The 17,464-nt window shown below is 43.9% G+C and overlaps 1 protein-coding gene across 1 annotated transcript in view; it reads left to right on the forward strand.

Moving 5' to 3' along the window:
* aven (apoptosis, caspase activation inhibitor) overlaps window positions 1–17,464 on the forward strand; it is a 32,439-nt gene that overhangs the window by 12,575 nt on the left and 2,400 nt on the right. The window contains exons 3-5 of the mRNA XM_030110460.1: window positions 16,509–16,579; window positions 16,665–16,760; window positions 17,083–17,365. Coding sequence (XP_029966320.1) covers window positions 16,509–16,579; window positions 16,665–16,760; window positions 17,083–17,365 — 450 coding nt within the window. The remainder of the gene's footprint in view (window positions 1–16,508; window positions 16,580–16,664; window positions 16,761–17,082; window positions 17,366–17,464) is intronic.

Raw genomic sequence — 17,464 nt, forward strand, 5'->3', positions numbered from 1 at the left:
ACACACTTGTCAAATACAGGTAGGTCATCACGCCGTCTCCCATCCTCACCAGTTGCTAAGTACGAGGCACTCTGATGCGAGCAGGTCGGTCCGCATCGTAGTGGAGGATGATACTTTCTGAATACTCCGGCTCCCTTCGGAGACGAGATGTCGAACGCAACAGCTGTTCGGAGTCAGAGTCGAGCCGACGGGGTGCCGCTTCAGACGCTTTTCACACAAGAGTGAATTACTGGAAAGAGTTGTCCCCGTTCTAAGCAGGGACGGCGGCCCAGAGGTTTGCTTCTTCAGCAGATGAAAATCAGAGAAATCAAGAAAAGCAAAAGGAAATTCTCCGTTTCTCACTCTCTGCGCAAAGTTTGAGCGACTCCACAGTAGAACAAAAAGACAGAATGAAGCAGCTTTGAATATCAAGGCTGCAGGTCTAAATGACTTTTAGTCTCCTGGCAGACTTCAGCTGAGCGAGCCGTTTGAATTCAAGCCGCGCCGACGTCCTCGTCAACACGCGGATTCAGCCTTCAGCCGCCGTTAGCAGAAATTCCCACATAGGTCTGAGCCTCACGCTGTGGATCTGAGCGCTGAGCAGCATGTAAGAGGTGAGGAGGTGGAGGAAGGTGGAGGAGTGGGATGGAGTGAGGTGGGGGGGGGGGGGGGGGGGGGGAGGAGCCGGAGGAGGAGCCCATGTGGGTGTCAGCAGCAGTTCAGGAGGAGTTGATGTTTGCCTTTGCGATGGCCGTGCAGGAGAGCTGTATGTCTTCATCAGAGAGGAAATGCATTTGTGTAACTGCCGGCTCCACACGGGTCACATATGTAACACTTCACGGTGACTCGGGTGATCAGTCCCGCTCACATCGGACCGCACACACACTCGAAAAGCAGAGTATGTAGTGGTATTACTTTATAAAATGATTTGATATTTTTTGCATTTATCAGTCGTAGTGATGTGTCAGTGTGTGCCTGGGGTCACTTCCTGTGTTGACCTTCATTGTGTTGATAAGCTTGCTTTTGTGCACAAAAATGAACTCACTGAGTTACTAAATATCTAACTATTTCTGGCCGTATCTGTGGGATTCAAGAAAATAAGATTGAATTAACTGAACAAGTATAAAAAAAACAAAAAGGTTTTTGAGGGAGCTGTTTTTTTCTGAAATAGGCCGTTTTATTCTTCCAGATTAAGAGAATTACATCATTAACATTGTATAGTTTCTTTGTTTTTCATTCACAGGGAGTTTTGTTCTCTCTCTGTTGTTAAATGTAGTAGTTAAAAAAAATCTCTTCAGTCTGACCTCCCTGTGCTTTCAAGATTCAGAAAAGGCTAAACATTGTTGAAAATATCCTTAAACATATTGTTTAAGGAGCCTTTAGCTTTAATATGGATGAATAGACAGAATTTAATTGTATCAAAAGAAAAAAGTGGGATTGAGATTGTAATTGTTTTTTTGTTTTTTGTTTTTTTGAAAAGTATTTTTTAATCTATAAATTAATTTTAATCTAGAGAAATGCAGCCCCAAAAGATGTGCTCATACTAATAAATCCACTTCTTTATTACTTTTGCCTTGTGACTTACTGAATTTTTTTAAAGTTTTTCCTATTTATAAAAAGTGTTAAAATACACATTTCAGTGTTGATCTTGTTTTTCTGTCTTCACATCAACTACCAGTAAGGAACTGGGAGCGTATGGTCATGAGCAGCGTGGAACATGTCAATATCCAGATTGATCTGTCTCTGATGAATTGCCCGCCAAGGATTATGACACAGCCTCTAATATCCCCTCTGCACAATCAACATGCTTTGAGTCACTGCTTTTTTCTGTGTTTAGTTGACGAATATTTTATACTTCCCGTCTCTCATTGATGAAACGAGGCAGAAAAGCTCATTTGTGTGTCTGTTTGTTACTTTAGTTAAAGGCAGTACAAAATATTCCGGCTCATTTATAGACGGATGAAGCTGAGTTTATTCTTTTGTGAGTAAAGATTACATCCCCGTTTCTGCCGCTATTGTATACTTTGACGCTTCACTGTAGCTGATGTTCAAGGCTGTTTGGTTTGTGGCGCCACAGTCATAAAACAAAGAAATTTGCTCTCAGCTCATCACATAGTCTGATTGTGTGGACTTGAAAATCTTAGTTGTGGATCATATTTGATGGTATCTGGAACCCGAGCCCTGACCCTGGCATCAATATTAAACAAAAAAATGTATTAGCTTTATGAGGTCTGGGCCTTTTTGTTGTGCCGTTTGCATGTTCTCACTGTTCTCAGAATTTTCCCCAGGCAGTCCGGTTTCTTCCCAGAATCCAAAAACATGCACTTGAATCTAATTGGTGACACTAAAATTGTCCTTAGGAGTGAATGCAAGTGTTTGCAATGCGACGAAGCAGTCTAAGTACTCTATCTTCAGCCTTAGGGAACCTGAATGGACTCCATCACCCCTCCACCTCAACTACAGAGATAATGTCTTTTGTGTAAATACACAAATACACTTGAGCTGCTTCTTGAATCTGTCTAGAGATGCTTCTCTGATTTGCTCTGGCAGTTTGTTCCAAGCCACAAGTAACACAGAAAGTGTGTTATTATCATGTGGCAGTGGCATCATGTCCACCATGATTGGTGTCAGGCTGTGTGACTCCTTTCCTGGGATCATTTGAAGACGATACACACTGCTGTTGCAGCGGAGGAGCCTCGGCTGACCGTGTGGCTCTGTAAAATCCCTCATTAGCTCCGAGAAAGCGACCATACCAGACTCAGGTCAGAAGCTGTTGCTGCCATTATCGTGCAGTGTGACTGTTGGGAGTATCGATCGGCGAAAAACTTTCTCCAGGAGTCCGACGCTCCCCGTTGTCCGTCTTACAGTCGCTTTGCAGAAGCATCGTTACGAGGCTCTGGTGGATCTCTCCTGTGAGGAAGCTTTGAGCTCCAACCGTAGTCACTAGTATATGTTCATAAAATCTTTACTACTCTGTGTGCCGGTGGTTTTTGGACATCTTTATGATATCGTAAACGGTCTGTGAGTTACGGTTATGACAAGTATGGATGCTATAACTTATCCGCCATGACTTGATGGGGATGAAAGGATTTGTGGAATTACAAATTTCAGTTGGTGTGTTATGTTTTCTTCATATAGCGCATGTAGAAATGAACACTTTTAAATGTATTTACAGCTTTGCATCTTATTGTTTGGAGCAAAGAGTTTTTGTAGAAGCCTGTGTGAAAAACTGTTGTTTATTGAATTCACTGACTGTACAACATGTGAGAGGAAACGGCTCCTGTCCAGAGATGCTGGATGCCGCTGCTGTTTGTTTCATGTTGTGGTTTTTTTAGGACAGTCGTTGGTTAAGTGTGGGTGGAATGTTCAACCAATGCAAATTCACTGCTTTGTGTTTTTTCCTCTTCATTTTTCAGTGACAGTAATCAAATTAAATACATAAATCGCCAGTAGTTTTGATAAACTAATCTCTAATGGGCTTGTGTTTATACCTAATGAGTTTTAAATTTACATAGGAGTATTTGATTTTTGCTCCAGCAACGTGAGAAGCTTTAAAAAAGTGTTTTTTTTTTCCAGTTTGTTGGTATTGAAGTGGAGAATATATATTTATCATGAGCCCATCTCTCCCCATCAGCCCACACAATCTCCAACTGAAGAGCCGCCATTTCCGTGACTCCTTCAGAACTCAGACTCTTCCTGAAAAGCTGAAGAATTCGTCTGCCGATTGATCTTCGCTCCCCGTGATTGAACTCTTCTGCAAAACACTGGGCTCGTGTTTGTCTTTAGAAGAGTTTGCCTTGATGTGAACGTATCTGACATGTTTCTGGGGATCACTGAGCCCCACTCTATTGTTATCCTTTTGGTATTGATGAGGCGTGTGCACGGTTTTCCTCGGGGAGCCAGCGTAATGAAGCCCACGGGTACATTCATGTAGATCAGACACATCACAGTCTTCCACCTACACACATGATCGCTGTGACACCAGGGCTGTATGGTGGTGCTGTTAACCACCCTTCTTACTTTGAATGTGAGCTACATTAGGTTTTAGTGAACGATGGGAGAAGAATGGAGTTTCCACCAACCGTGTGATTTTAAAGCTTAAATGTAAATGATCAGGTTTAATGAAATGCTGAGATCCATCTATTAGATTTTCTAGAAATACATGCAGGGGATGTTGATTAAAAAATGAAAATACAATATATATTTATATATACAATATATATATGCTGCCTATATTAGAGGTGTGACTGTTCACTGGCCGGCTATTTGACGACGTATGACTTGTTAGATTAACACAGTTTGTATTGGTATATCCCACTGGTTTCCAAACACAGAGAAATGGACAAACATACACACATTTACAACGATGGGCAATTTAGTGTCACCAATTAAGATCAAACAGGGTTTGCAATAGGACCAGAGTACCCAGTAACTTTTCACAGAATGGCTTTTTCCAAACTCGAACCAACAACAACCTAATGACACTAAAGAATGAAATAAATATGAAAGGAAATAACAGACAGACTCCAACAGATCCGAGGTGGTAACTTTAGTGGATACTGAGAGGAAAGGATCAGAATTAGAGCAATAAACAACAAACAAGTTCACATCCAACAGCAAGCTCATCAGTACCCTGCAGACTTGATTAGGACTCTCAGCAGAAGCCAAATTTTAAAAGTATTTTCTAAATATCTTCCCTGACAAATCCACATTATGTAGTTATTCTCCAAACATCTGCCTTACAGACTGGTCTTACTAGTTGTTGACGTTCTCGTTTTCGCTGATACCCACAGTGCACACAACTCAGACAGGCGTGTGGGCAAGAAGCTCTTTGTTTTGAAACGATTGATTTATTACAAAACACACCTCAGCTGAAAAACCTCAGTAATCCTGAGTTGAGTTTCGTGCAGCGATGCCAGGTCACTTTCCAATTAAAATCAGTGTGAAACGATCTCTGCTCCTCGATTCAAATGTCCTAGCTTCTCTAGGAAGGCTGCAGGCTCACGTCGATTGCTGAACCTCAGATTATATACATGGAAAGCTGTGTACTGTTGTAATGGAGGCATTGAACAGAAAACTTCCTACATCAGAGAGTCTGGTGTAAAATTCCCCAAAATGCAGGTTAGCTTTGTCTGAGCCGCCAAAGTTGTTAAGGTATTGACATTGGGGTTGGCTAGAGATGCCCCCCCCCCCAAACAAATTGTATATAACTATGTCAGAGCAGAGGGGGAAAAAATCATGAAATCCCTGAAAACCAAGGCAGATTTTTGGAAAGGCTGGTTTCTAAAGGACAACAAATTAGTCATTTAATGGTGTGATTCCCTGCCTCAATTAAAGATAATTGCTCTGTGTGCTCCACACCTCCCACAACTGTGTTGCTTGGCTTGTGGTAAATAACAATAGCAGCGCTGATAATGAAGGCACATACAGCTTTGGACCAGATGCTTCAGCATTTTTCTTGCGTTCGATGTCAATGCGCACTGCTCATTAGCTGAGGCTAAAGAACGTAGCACCCGTCATCAGTCAAACGGTCTTTTTGCTCCCCGCGAATGCCAAATAATATGCATCTAATTTTGTGTCAACACTCTGCCGGCATTAACAAACCAGGATGACCCTTGCTTAAAGTTGCATTTAAATGAGCTCTAATTGAAGATTAGCTTTGTGATATTTCCTCTAATGATCTGTCCTAACATGACGACCACGGAAGGGAGCAGAGAAAAACAGTCATTTATCTGTTTACCACGGTGTGTGTGGGATACACTCGACAGCAGATGAATTTTAATTTTGTCTTCAACGTTGACTTGTTAGATAGGGGAAAGTGGAAGAATCTGAGCCAGTTTAATAGTAATGGTGAGATGACATTTTCACATAATCGCCACTCACGGTACGTAAAAGACTGAACTTCAAATGATACACGTTTACCTGCATCTCATGATTCTGGAAGGAATCACTGCATAAATGGACAATTGCATGAATATCAGAGGCACGTCGGTCATCTGTTGTTCACACATACATAATATTGAGCAGGTGGTCACCGCTGACCGGTGAGTATCAGTAGAAGAACCAGTTATTATTAAATGCACCGGGGTTCTCTCTGAACCTGTGAACTGAAATCTAACCTCAGCATAATATTGAATAAACGATACGAGATTATCTAGGAAAAACCTTCTTCTTCTCACTTGAGTGTTTTAAACTTCTGTTGTTTCAATTATTTAGTTTACCGCACGGTAAATCCACTTTTCAGAGGAAAGTATGAGATTGTTACGAACAGAAAAGCTGAGAAAGTGTCCAATACCTTGGATAATTGCCAATTACGGGTCCACTTCTTCATTGATCATCGGACCGCTGTGTGACCGCACGGCATCTGTGCAGTGTGGTCATGTAGATAACGATGTCAGTATCGATATTACCGGAAAGTGGTTCCTCACATCATCCACGCTGAACGTGTTTTCAGCTCCGAGCTGCTGTACGTCTATTAATCCAGTCTTCAAAGCAGGACGAGGACGAAGCGATGCAGCTCATGTGTTTTATGTTCTCCATAATGCGAGGCTGAACGTGGAATAATGCACTTGAGTTGCACTTAGTTGACTTAGTTTCAGAGCAGTTGTTTCAAAATCTGTCAAGATTTACTGAGTTTCACACTGGATTTGCTTTCAGTCATTTTTTTTTTTTCAAATCCTTGCTGCAGAAGTTATAAACTTTCCCCAGAGCTCAACACTCAGATTTTTCCCTCCGGCTGGAGCTCTCTTCCTGCGCGGTGAGCGGTCCTGCACACTGTATCTGTCTGCGCGCTTTACAGAGTGCAGGTGGCGGTGTGTGTGTGTGTGTGTGTGTGTGTGTGTGTGTGTGTGTGTGTGTGTGTGTGTGTGTGTGTGTGTGTGTGTGTGTGTGTGTTTGGTGTACGACACGGTGCAACCCTGTGATTCAGCCGAACTGCGGACAGTCTCGAGAGTCTTTTGATGAATTCAGAAGGAGAGAGGAACTTGGATTTGAGATTTGCGGAGTGAGCGCTTCAGCCGGGGCGGCTGCTCTGGAAGTCTTGTTTGGATTTCAGGGCTGTGGTCGCTGTCACTTTTCATCCGCTCAGGCTTTCGCAGGGCTCCAACGTTCATGCTTTCTGGCAGTTGTGTGCTTATTTAAGGCCATCCACCAGTCAGTCTTTATTTAGCTGCCAGTGGGTGCATTGTTCTTATCTTCCTCTGACCTTTTGAAAGCCGTTTTTCAAAGACGGAAGAAACATCAGTCATGCTTTCGCCTGTGAGAAAAAAGAAATCTCACATTTTAGGATTTAACCTTTTTCTTTTACGCCTCACACTTTCAGTTTATCCCTTCGTGCTGGTTCATGGTGGCTTTGTCCATTTTGCATCACTCATAAAATATTGAGAGACGGCAGCCAGCAGTGTCATAAAGACGTATTATATGCTTGTTTAACATTATCGACCCATTTTTAGATGAGGATTGGCCTTTTATTAGTGGAGGTGAGGCTTCTTCGCTCTTTAATGAGGGACCCAGATGTCCTTGCACTCTCAGACCGTGCTTCTGTCAGCGGCGGCGGCGGCGGCGGCAGCTAATGAGACAGGATCAGACGTGGAGAGTTACCAGGACAATTGGCAGTCTGTGATTCAAGGTGTTTGTACCATTAGATTCACACAACACAGCCATGTTTTAATACCTGCTCATATTTTCAATCAACCATACTTGTCAAAGGGCTGTTTCGTTGTAACAGAACACTGATTATTTCTCAAACATGAAAAAAAAAAATTTAATCTAATAGTTCATTTTTTCATTTATGGAACGTATTGTCCTCAGCCCGACTAAGAACTCTGTGAGGCACTTCTGCACAGTTATATATCAGTAGTTTTTAAAATTATTTTATTCCAATAAATCATATTCTGAGCTCAGTGTGACCATTTGTTGCCAGTAATTTGCATTTCTGCCGTATGAATCGTTTCCAAGTTGTTTGTTTGTCACGCTCCCCCCTCGGTAAAGGCGTTTAATTGCAAAATTATTGTGAGCTCAGTCTTCAATTGCAGTGATTGAAGTGGCTATTATAGACGGCCAACCGCTCAAGTGCTTTACCAGCAGGACAATTTAATACACCACACATTTCTCTTTGACACCGCAGGCCTTAATTCTATATACAGATGAAGGAACCTCATCTGCTGCTCACTGGAAAACAACATGTAACAGAACAGTATTGTGAGGGAATGTGAATATGATGGATGGGTGAGGAAGTGAGGAAGTGCTTCAGCCTCATTCCTCCAAACAAGCTGCACCACACTCTGGGGGGGAGAAAAAAAAAAAAAAAAAAAAACAAGACATGAATAATGAGGAGGAGGTCCCGAGCGGATTGGAGCTCCTCCGATATGACTTTGACATAAAAAAAAAAAAAAAACAGGCTGGTACAATCACCATTAAAAGTTAAGAGTAAATAGCTTAAGCCCACTTTATTGTCTCGCCTGGTTTGCTCGGGATTTTAATTGCAATTAGCACAGACAGTGATTTATCGACGCATCGCGGGTTTCGGCGCCATGTCATGTTAGGCTAATTGGTTTGGTTAAAAAGGCGTGACAGGGAGTAAGCTGCAGGCGCCGCTGCTCTCAGGAAGACGATCTGGAGCAGGAAGTTCGTCTCAGTGGCGTTTTACACCACATTTTCCGAAGTCTATCTAAACTTCTCGCCTCCCTGCCCTGTTGCTCGCAGTTCCCACCCTGCCTCTCTGCCAACCATCAGATTGGATTTATCGCGGCTGTAATAACACTTGTAAGTCCTCTATGAGCTGCTTGGCTTTATTTCCTCTTATCAAGTGCCGATCTGCCTCGACTGCCAGTTTAAAAGAGAAGTAATCATTCACTGATCGCATATTATAACTCTGCTCAAACAGAGGAGGAAGGGGGGGGAGGTCGCAGAGTCTCGCTACTTCTCTCTCAGTCACATAAAGTCAACATTTCACTGCAGGCGTTCAGGAGACTGAGCAGCAGTCCCTCCTGCGTCTCTTCACCGTGGTGAGAAAGAAAGCCGATTGATTAAACTCAGAGCGTTTCACCGCCACCCTGGCCCTGCCTTCAAAGGTGTGTACAGAAGGTGTGGCCAACAGTGAGTCGGTGGTGTTTGCGGCGCTTGCGTCAGCTGACGTACGTCGGCATCGCGCCCAGGCGCTCTGGGAGCCACAGGCAGGGCAACAGGCTCCTGCAGGATTAAGGCTGGATATTCATGCCATTTGTATGGAGATTAATTCAGGATGTTCCTGGTGACTAATTTATCTGTAGCCTCAACGGTAATTTCAAATAAATCTATTGGAATGCTACAAAAAAAAAGAAACTTGTCCAATTTCCAAACCAGAATCTGGAGCCCCAATGAGTGGCAGGAAAACAAGAGTGCATAACAAACCGACCAATGTTATGGTAATATAATATCATTAATTGCTCAAATTATCCAACAGTTCCATAATTAACAAGTGGCTTATTGAATTATGAAGGAAAAAAATGAATGCACAAGCAAAAGACTTAACTATTCATTACCCAAAGACTATTGAGCACATCGATAGATTAAAAAGAGCGTCACGCACAAACATGACTAAATGAATGTTGTCAGACTTATAATTTTATTTTCAATGTTATATTGTTACATTGCATATTTATTCATGGTGGGTTTTTTTTTTAAATAGTTTTGGAATTTCATTATAAAGTAATGCGTAGCCGCCCACTCTCTAAAGGGTAAATGGACTTTACATGTAGAATATAAATGACCACTTAACCATCGTCAAACATGCTTAATGTGATCAGCCGCATTAATCTATTTATGCACATAATAATTCACACACTCAGGCTGCAGTGGTGACAGCGGCCATGACGGGGCTCAGCTTCTTGCTCAAGGGCACTTTGACACACGGACAGAGAGAAGATGACCCACCGGACTTATTCTGTTTTATCCCCGAACATAGAAGGGAGTGGAAACTGTCGCTTTCTGTTGCGAATAGCGTCTCATGGGCAAACATGAATCTTTCTGTCGACTCGACGTAGAATCGTCGACGCTTCTTGACGTATTTTGCTTTTTCTGGCTCAAGGTTGAAGTGCCGTTCGTCACAGTGAAGCAGAATCAGACGGGGAGCGAGAGAATTCTTCCCTCTCGTTTGTCTTTTTATAAACTCATATTCAGCCCACACGCCAACAAAAATATTTGCATCTGCGCTGTTTGAAATGCAGTGTTTTGACGTCGGACTCATCCTATTAGGCTGCAGCGGTGATGTGTTTTGCACTGTCGATTATTAATGTCAGTCATATTTCAAAAAAGGTCACTGAAATGCCAAATAGCTGGTTTTGTGTTGAAACAAGTCCAGTCATGTGAATGTTTATTGTGAAAAGGCTCAAAAAGCTACCGAAAAAACATAAGTGCACGCACCGAAAAGATAAAAACAATAGAAAACAGATAACAGCTGTGAATTCTGCCCCTAAAGGAGGAAACAAAAAGCTTTTCGGAATAGGGACGCACTCATAATGGAAATGGTTCATGTTGTGTTGCGTGTGGAAAGAATTTTAGTGTGTGGTAAATTTATCATCATCACAATATCCGCTGCAACATGTATTGTTTTCATGCAACGCCCATTCAGTTTTAACCCCCAAATCATCAACAGACCAAGTCGGGCCGCTCAAAAAACAAGAAAACGTTAACATCTTAAAGTTAATTGCTTATTTTCCACAAGGAGCTTTACATTCTTAGTACTCGACATTGTTTTATCTCACATGTTGTGCGGCCTTGGCTGCAACACAATAAATGTTCACATCTGTCAAAGAAGTGTGATCTGTCGGCACGTAAATGTCAGTATTTATGTGTTCGGCGTGGCGTCGGTCCTACTTCAGCAGGATAAAACCAGGAGTCCGTCTGGTTCTCACTCAGAAGAAGGCCCGTCCTGTCTCCACTTCACACTTCCTGCTCACCTTTCCTACTGATCCTTTACCGCGTTCATAACAAGGTGCCTCGGATGGAGCGCGGCTTATCTTTATCCCGACTCGAGCGGAACGGAGGAGAGAGGTGAGGCTGAACAGCGGCGAGGTGAAAGCGGAGTGGAGCTGAGTGGAGCGCGGAAAGAGCAAAGCAGAACAGAAAGGCAGGAGCCAGGCCGGCAAGAGCGAGCAGCACATCCCAAATATAAAAGATGAGTGCGAGACTCGCCATTAGCGGGCCAGAGATAGCTCAGAGAAGCCGGAGTTACAGGAGAGGGGGGATTAAAAAAAAAAAAAAAAAAAAAGTCTCGTTTGTTAATATGGGGGTTCAGCCAGCAAAATGTCAAGAGACAGGATACCACATTATACAGGAGTTACACAATGCAGCGCAGCCACTTAGCACGCCGCATGAGTAATGCAGTGTTTATTCACCGAGGAGGAACTCACATGGGTTTACCAGCCCGACTGCCACTGAAGTACTTCGACAATCATCCGAGCAACGGATGGATCTTTAATCAGTGGTGTGAGCAGCGGAGCTGCGCTCCACCGGCAACACAGACAGTCAGAGGAATAGTTCGCCGAATTCCTGCGCGAGATGGGAAGTGTTTCCAAAGTGAATCATTTCCAGATAAAATAATCTGAGAGTGACGGGAAATACCCAGGAGAGGTTTGATAAACCGTCTCCGGCTACACAGTTTCAGTAGAAACGATGAGCTGGAGAAATGCCTGGAAATTAACGTGAACATTTCTAACACTGGAGCAATGGTTCAAATGATTTGTCTCAGGAAAACTGACCTGCCTCACCGCGTCTGATCCAGCTCACGCTCCCTATCGATCAGTCTGCTTCACAAAAACATCTCTGGGATTATCTGAGAGATGGCCCAGGCTACAGCTTGAAAACAATCCAGTAGATTTGACTTGATTGCTGCTTAAGTTGGATTAATTCCTGCGTCCTGGAGTTTTACTTCTATCACCCCTTCATTCATCCCCTACCGCTTTGTCCTGATCTGAGCTGAATAACCACGAAGGCTCGGCGAACCCTGTGCAGCTCGCAGGTCAATCGCATCGAGGCATACCAATGAAAGAAATCTTTCTTCAACGAACGCCTTCGATTTATTGATCAGATTTAATTTAAGTGCGGTGCAAATGGAGTGGACGACACCTGTTGGGTGGTAATCACTCGCTCCAAAAACACTCCTTCAGGAGTTCAGGCTGGACGTCCGTATGGACAAGCGGAGTGGAAAAGTCTGCTTTTCGCTCTCATTATTTCTCCTTGTGATCCCCTCACATGCTCGCCTCGCTGTCTTCCTCACCGACTCCTCCTCCTCCTCCCTCTCCAGTCGTTTCTCTTTGTGTCTTCTGGAGCTTTGACAGAAGTTTCCCTCATCCTCTCTGGCAGCTGTTGCCATGGTTGTCAGTGCATACAAACTACCTGCCACGCTCTCTCCACAGACACTGATCAGGAGGACACTGCGCTGTGAGCTGTAGGAGGGAGGCAGATCTCCACTGTCAGCACTTCTGTGTGCCGGACTGATGGAGATGGAGCAGGTGGAGGAGGAGGAGGAGGAGGTGGAAGGAGAGCAGGATTAGAGCCTGAGAAGATATTAAACAGAGAAAGAGCCTTCCTCTTTCCGGAAAGGGAGTGAAAGGGCCCGAGTGTTTCACTTCAGCGACTATCAGGGGAGAGTTTCACCTCGATGGAGATTCACCTTTCATAGCAGAACCAGTTCGGATCAGCGACCAGCAGTAAAGTGGGAGGATTGAAGCGAGGCGCCCAGGGAACGCCGGGCCCCGCAGCTGTTCCATTAACACTGGAGCGCACATAATGACTTCTGAATGACGCAGTAATTCAGGGTTTTCCTTCACTTCACCATGAATCACAAATTACAGCTGAAAGAGAAATTTGTTGCTCCGCTTTGTTTCCATCCTCGCTGAGGAAGTGCTGGATCTGTAGACTCACAGGGATGGTTTTGGTTATTATGAATCGGCGGCATAGTCGTCAATAGTTTGGGGATTTCGTTTTGGGGATCGGCAAATCTTCAGTTAGCTAAGCAAAGCTCTCCTCCAACTTTATCCAGAAAACCCCCAGTGATTTGTAAAGCGCCTCCCCCCAGTCGCAGTACATATTATCATCTCAAAGTAACATCTGGCAGAATTTGGTCATTTTGGAAGGATGTATGAAAAGGCACAGCAGCGCTGGTATACAACTCTGTGAGGAAGAGAAATACAAATATCGTTTCATGTTGCTGTTGGAAAGCCTGAGTCATCTCAGGATCTATGAGACAACCTTACTCTAATAAACAGGGTTTTAGTGAAATAGTAACAGATAATACTATCTTCTCTTTAAGTTAAGTGAATGGAACAGAGACAGCGGCTCTGCAACATTTTCCATCATGACTAAAAGTAAGAAGCAAACTGAAATTTTAGTTGTTAGGACTATTTCATTCATTTCATGATACAAAGCGACTCGTTGCAGTCAGAGATGTTGTATTGTAGTCTTATCCCCAACATCGGTTTTTTTCATTGTTCTGCTGTCATGTTATAACATACCTGGTTTTCTTGTAAATGGTTTATAAGTTGAGACTTAGGCTGCACCTGATGCAGCTGGTTGCGGATGGGCCGCGTCTGCCCGTTCCCTGATGGTATCTTTAACCGAGAGCCACCTTTTCCTCAACGTATTGTCAGCAATCTGCTTAAGACACAACCAGCGAAAGTGAAAATTGATTTCACGTCCACTAAAATCCAGCTTTTACGAGCTCAGATCTTTCCCAGTGGAGGTTAGGGGGGGGGAAAAAAAAAAACTCAACCTCTCTTACTGATAACAGCCCCGACATAAAGGCATCCGCCCCATCAGCTGTCACATAAAGCTGACATTCCCAATGTGTCCCGTTGTCCGTTTTCCTCGCAGTCATTGTAGCCCCGATAATGCTTCTATTCACGAATCGCCTCTGTTTGGCAGCGGGGACTCGGCCCGCAGACAAAACGCCCTCCTGCAGCTCCTCCTCGCTGACCTCCTCCTCGCGCCGCGCAGCCCGGCAATCAAGGCCAACCGCAGATGGTGCTGACGGCCGCGCCCGCGCCCGGCGGCCAAGTATCGGCAATACAATGCGCAGAGGGCAGAGGGACGAAGTGAGAGGCTGCGACTGACTGCAGCTCCTCAGTCAGGTCCCCCGCCGAGCGTCCATCTGCGGCTGGCAGGCCCGCCGCCGTCTGCGCTCGACCCGTCAGCCTCCAGTGCGAGCTGCAGCACCTGATCGCTGTTTGAGATCAGCTTGCTCTGATCTGGATGATTGCCTCTTTCATTTCCATTGATAGATAGCTTAGTGGTGTGGTTTATTATTAGTATTGGTTTATTTATTGTTTATTTGTTATGGGAAGAGTTCCTCAAGATGACTTGATTTCATTCCAAATTTTGAAGTCAAGTCAGGAAATTGAGAGTGAAAATACAAAATGCAGAAGAAAGTTTCCAAACTGAAGTTGAGAAAGCTGAAATCTCCTTTAACCCCTTTCAGATGTAGATAATAAAAGCAGAAATATTACTTGATCTTTTTACTCTTTAAAAAAAAAAATCCCAACTTTTTTTCTTTTGATTTGAAATGAAAAGATGAATAAAATAAAACCACACTACAATGGTCCAAACTGTGTTTTTGTGTGGATTTAATATGCCTCCTTTAGTGGACTTGTTGCCTTCCACTCATGGTCACATTATGTTTTGTGTGAAAAACCCTCGATCCACCTCTGAAACACTTGTGTCTCTCTGTAAGAGCTACATTGTACGACCACAGCTTTTAATTGTGTTTCTCCAACTCGGTTTTTTTATTTATTTTTATTTTTTTTACCACTGCTGCATCTGGATTTTACCGGTTTATCAGCTGGTTCTGGTTCTTCTCACCTCCTACACATAACTGCAGATTAGTTCCAATTCTGGACCAACTTTTTTTGAATGAAGAAAAGTCAGTCACATTGACGTTAACATAAAATTATTTGCACAGCATGACAGATAAAAAATGGAATTTTCCATTGACGAAAGATTCTTATAGAAATCTGAAGGCAAACGCTTCCCACTCAAAGACAGAACGACCGTTGCTTCAGCCACTCGCACCATTTCGCATTTCTGACTTCCGTTTTGAACAAAGATAGACTTTGATTATATTATTTAAAAATACCCACGAGTGGCTTGTTGTTTCACCAGGAGCGACTCGCGCCTGTAGTGTTGGAGAGAGGAGCTTCCCGAGTGGTGCTTCACATCCGACACCGAGTCCTCGCCGGAGCGGCCGTCGTGTTTCGGCTCGGCGCTCCTGGTGCCGCCGCACCTCTCTCCAAAAAACCCTCATCGAGCCATCTGGGCCATTTTCTCATTTGTTCTCTCTCGGTCCGGCTCTGCCGAAAATGTTGGGACGTCTGCACGGCGAGTGTGGCTCAGTAATAAAACATGGGTACCGTCTCTGTGGTCCCAGGAGGATTCAGGCTGTTAATGTGAGAGGCGGCGACATGTTGATGCTGCTTTAGCTCTTGCACTGATCAACAGCTGAAACTGAAAATCTGCTACAATAACTGTGTTATGCTGAGGTGAGAGGACACTCTAAGATAAAATTACATATTAGACACTTGTTCTGCAGTATTAAAATAACACAGAACACACAGTCTTAGAAATCTCCCTCTTCCAGCACGCCTGATTGAAGGACTGATGGTTCAACCATGACATTCAGGTGTGTTGACGCCACATAAACATTTAAAACTCTCAGGACCATGATTAAATTCCTCTGCATTAACTGTAATTTTCCAATAAGAAGTAACCGGTTTCCGATTTTTGTCTAGTTTAGATATCAGAAATGCAGCGGTGAGCGTTAATGCTGTCGAAATAACATAGCAATGATATTGGTGCCTGATTATTAAGATTTAATCAATGAGGGAATTTGCAACCAAATAGTCATAATTAATTGTTTCATTGCATCCCAGTATTTCATTTAAAAAAAGATGGTGTTTATTTGTTACTATATGACTATAGTCATGACTATAGTCATATAGTAACATATATCACTATATGTTGATTTCAGCGTCTTTCAGGTGAGGAGGTGATCCTCCTCTGGTAAACAGGAGTTAAATTATATAGTGACCACTTAGTTAATGTTAAAACCAACAACAGAGAGACAGCAGCTGTGCAACTCTATTTGGATTTTTTTTGGATGCAAACTTTAAGAAACTCGACCCCCTTTTTCCATATCACCACTCTGTTATTAGCATATCAAAATTATCATTTGAAAGCACTTTTTTTATGCATCATTTTTATGTGAGTGTATGTGTAATAAATGTAACTTTTACATTGCATTCATTTTTTTTTACATATATATATACTCATGTACAGTGGAAACCTAAGCACATATGAACACCAGCGGTGTGTATCGACAGTCATGTTAGATATTTAAAGCTGTGAATGTCACTGGCTCGGCTCTCAGAAACACTGCTCTGGTTCTGGTTTTATTGATAAACTGATGCAGATACTTGGTGCTCTGGCTTCATTCCAGGCAGGCGGTCGGGGAGATTCTACACTCGTTATTTGAAACTCTATTTCTGTGCCTCTTTCAGGAAATTCCTTCTCTCAGTTCCGGTTTTCAGAAGAAAAAGACTGGGAGATGAATCCATTCGCAACCAGTCAGGTAAACCTGTGGTTCAACCAGTCGGAGCGTTGCTGTTGCAGGGTCGCTGCTCTCAGCTGCTCTCCTCTCCCTGCGCGCTCTGCAGATGTCTGCGGTGGTCCTGGACCTTCCCGCTCTCGCTCAGACTCTTCAGCAGCTGCCTCTTCACCAGAGACTCAACCTGGAGGCTGAGCTGGTTCAGGTAGGAGCTTTGGAGCTCTGTGTGAGGCTGTCCCCTCTGTCCACAGTCCACCCTCTGCCTTCCCAGGGGTCCTGGGGTGGGCTCCTGCCCCCTGCTGGTCTGACTTGGATAAATTGGTGTATGAGGAGTCAGGAGGGATGTTGTTTTGAAATCCTGTGCTCATTTACGCAAGTTAACATCGGTTATAAAGTTTGATATTCATTGCAGCTTAGATAAAAATCAAAGGCTTCTGGCATCACTCAAGGAGGTGAAGAGTGAAAGTGTGGATTGTTTAACTGAGCTGACTGTGTTCAGTAAACTGTACCTCACGTGAACGTTTCAGGTCTCGACGCCAGCAGAGCTCCCCGCCATGCCCCTCGCTCCAAAGCCCGACGTCCCCAAAGCTTCCAGGTTCACTCCTCCGGTCACAGCGTTCAGAAATCTCAGCACCGACCAGACGGTCCCGGAGGTTTTGGGCTCCCAGGTTCCCTCTGCCGCCGCACAGGAGGAAGACGCTGATGAAGAGCTGGAGCAGCTCCTCGCTTTACAGAAACCGCTCTCCCACGATGCACAGGAGCAGACGGACAGCGGCGCGGATCGGGACGACGCTGCTCCAGAGACGACATGTGAGTTTTTCCTCAAGCTCTTTTAATCCTGGCTGTGTCACTTTTTAAAATTCCATTTTTATTTGAGAGAGAACGAAAAATGTATGCGTGCCCAACACG

Source organism: Salarias fasciatus, chromosome 15 (genome assembly GCF_902148845.1).
Source record: "Salarias fasciatus chromosome 15, fSalaFa1.1, whole genome shotgun sequence".
Lineage (NCBI taxonomy): Eukaryota > Metazoa > Chordata > Actinopteri > Blenniiformes > Blenniidae > Salarias > Salarias fasciatus.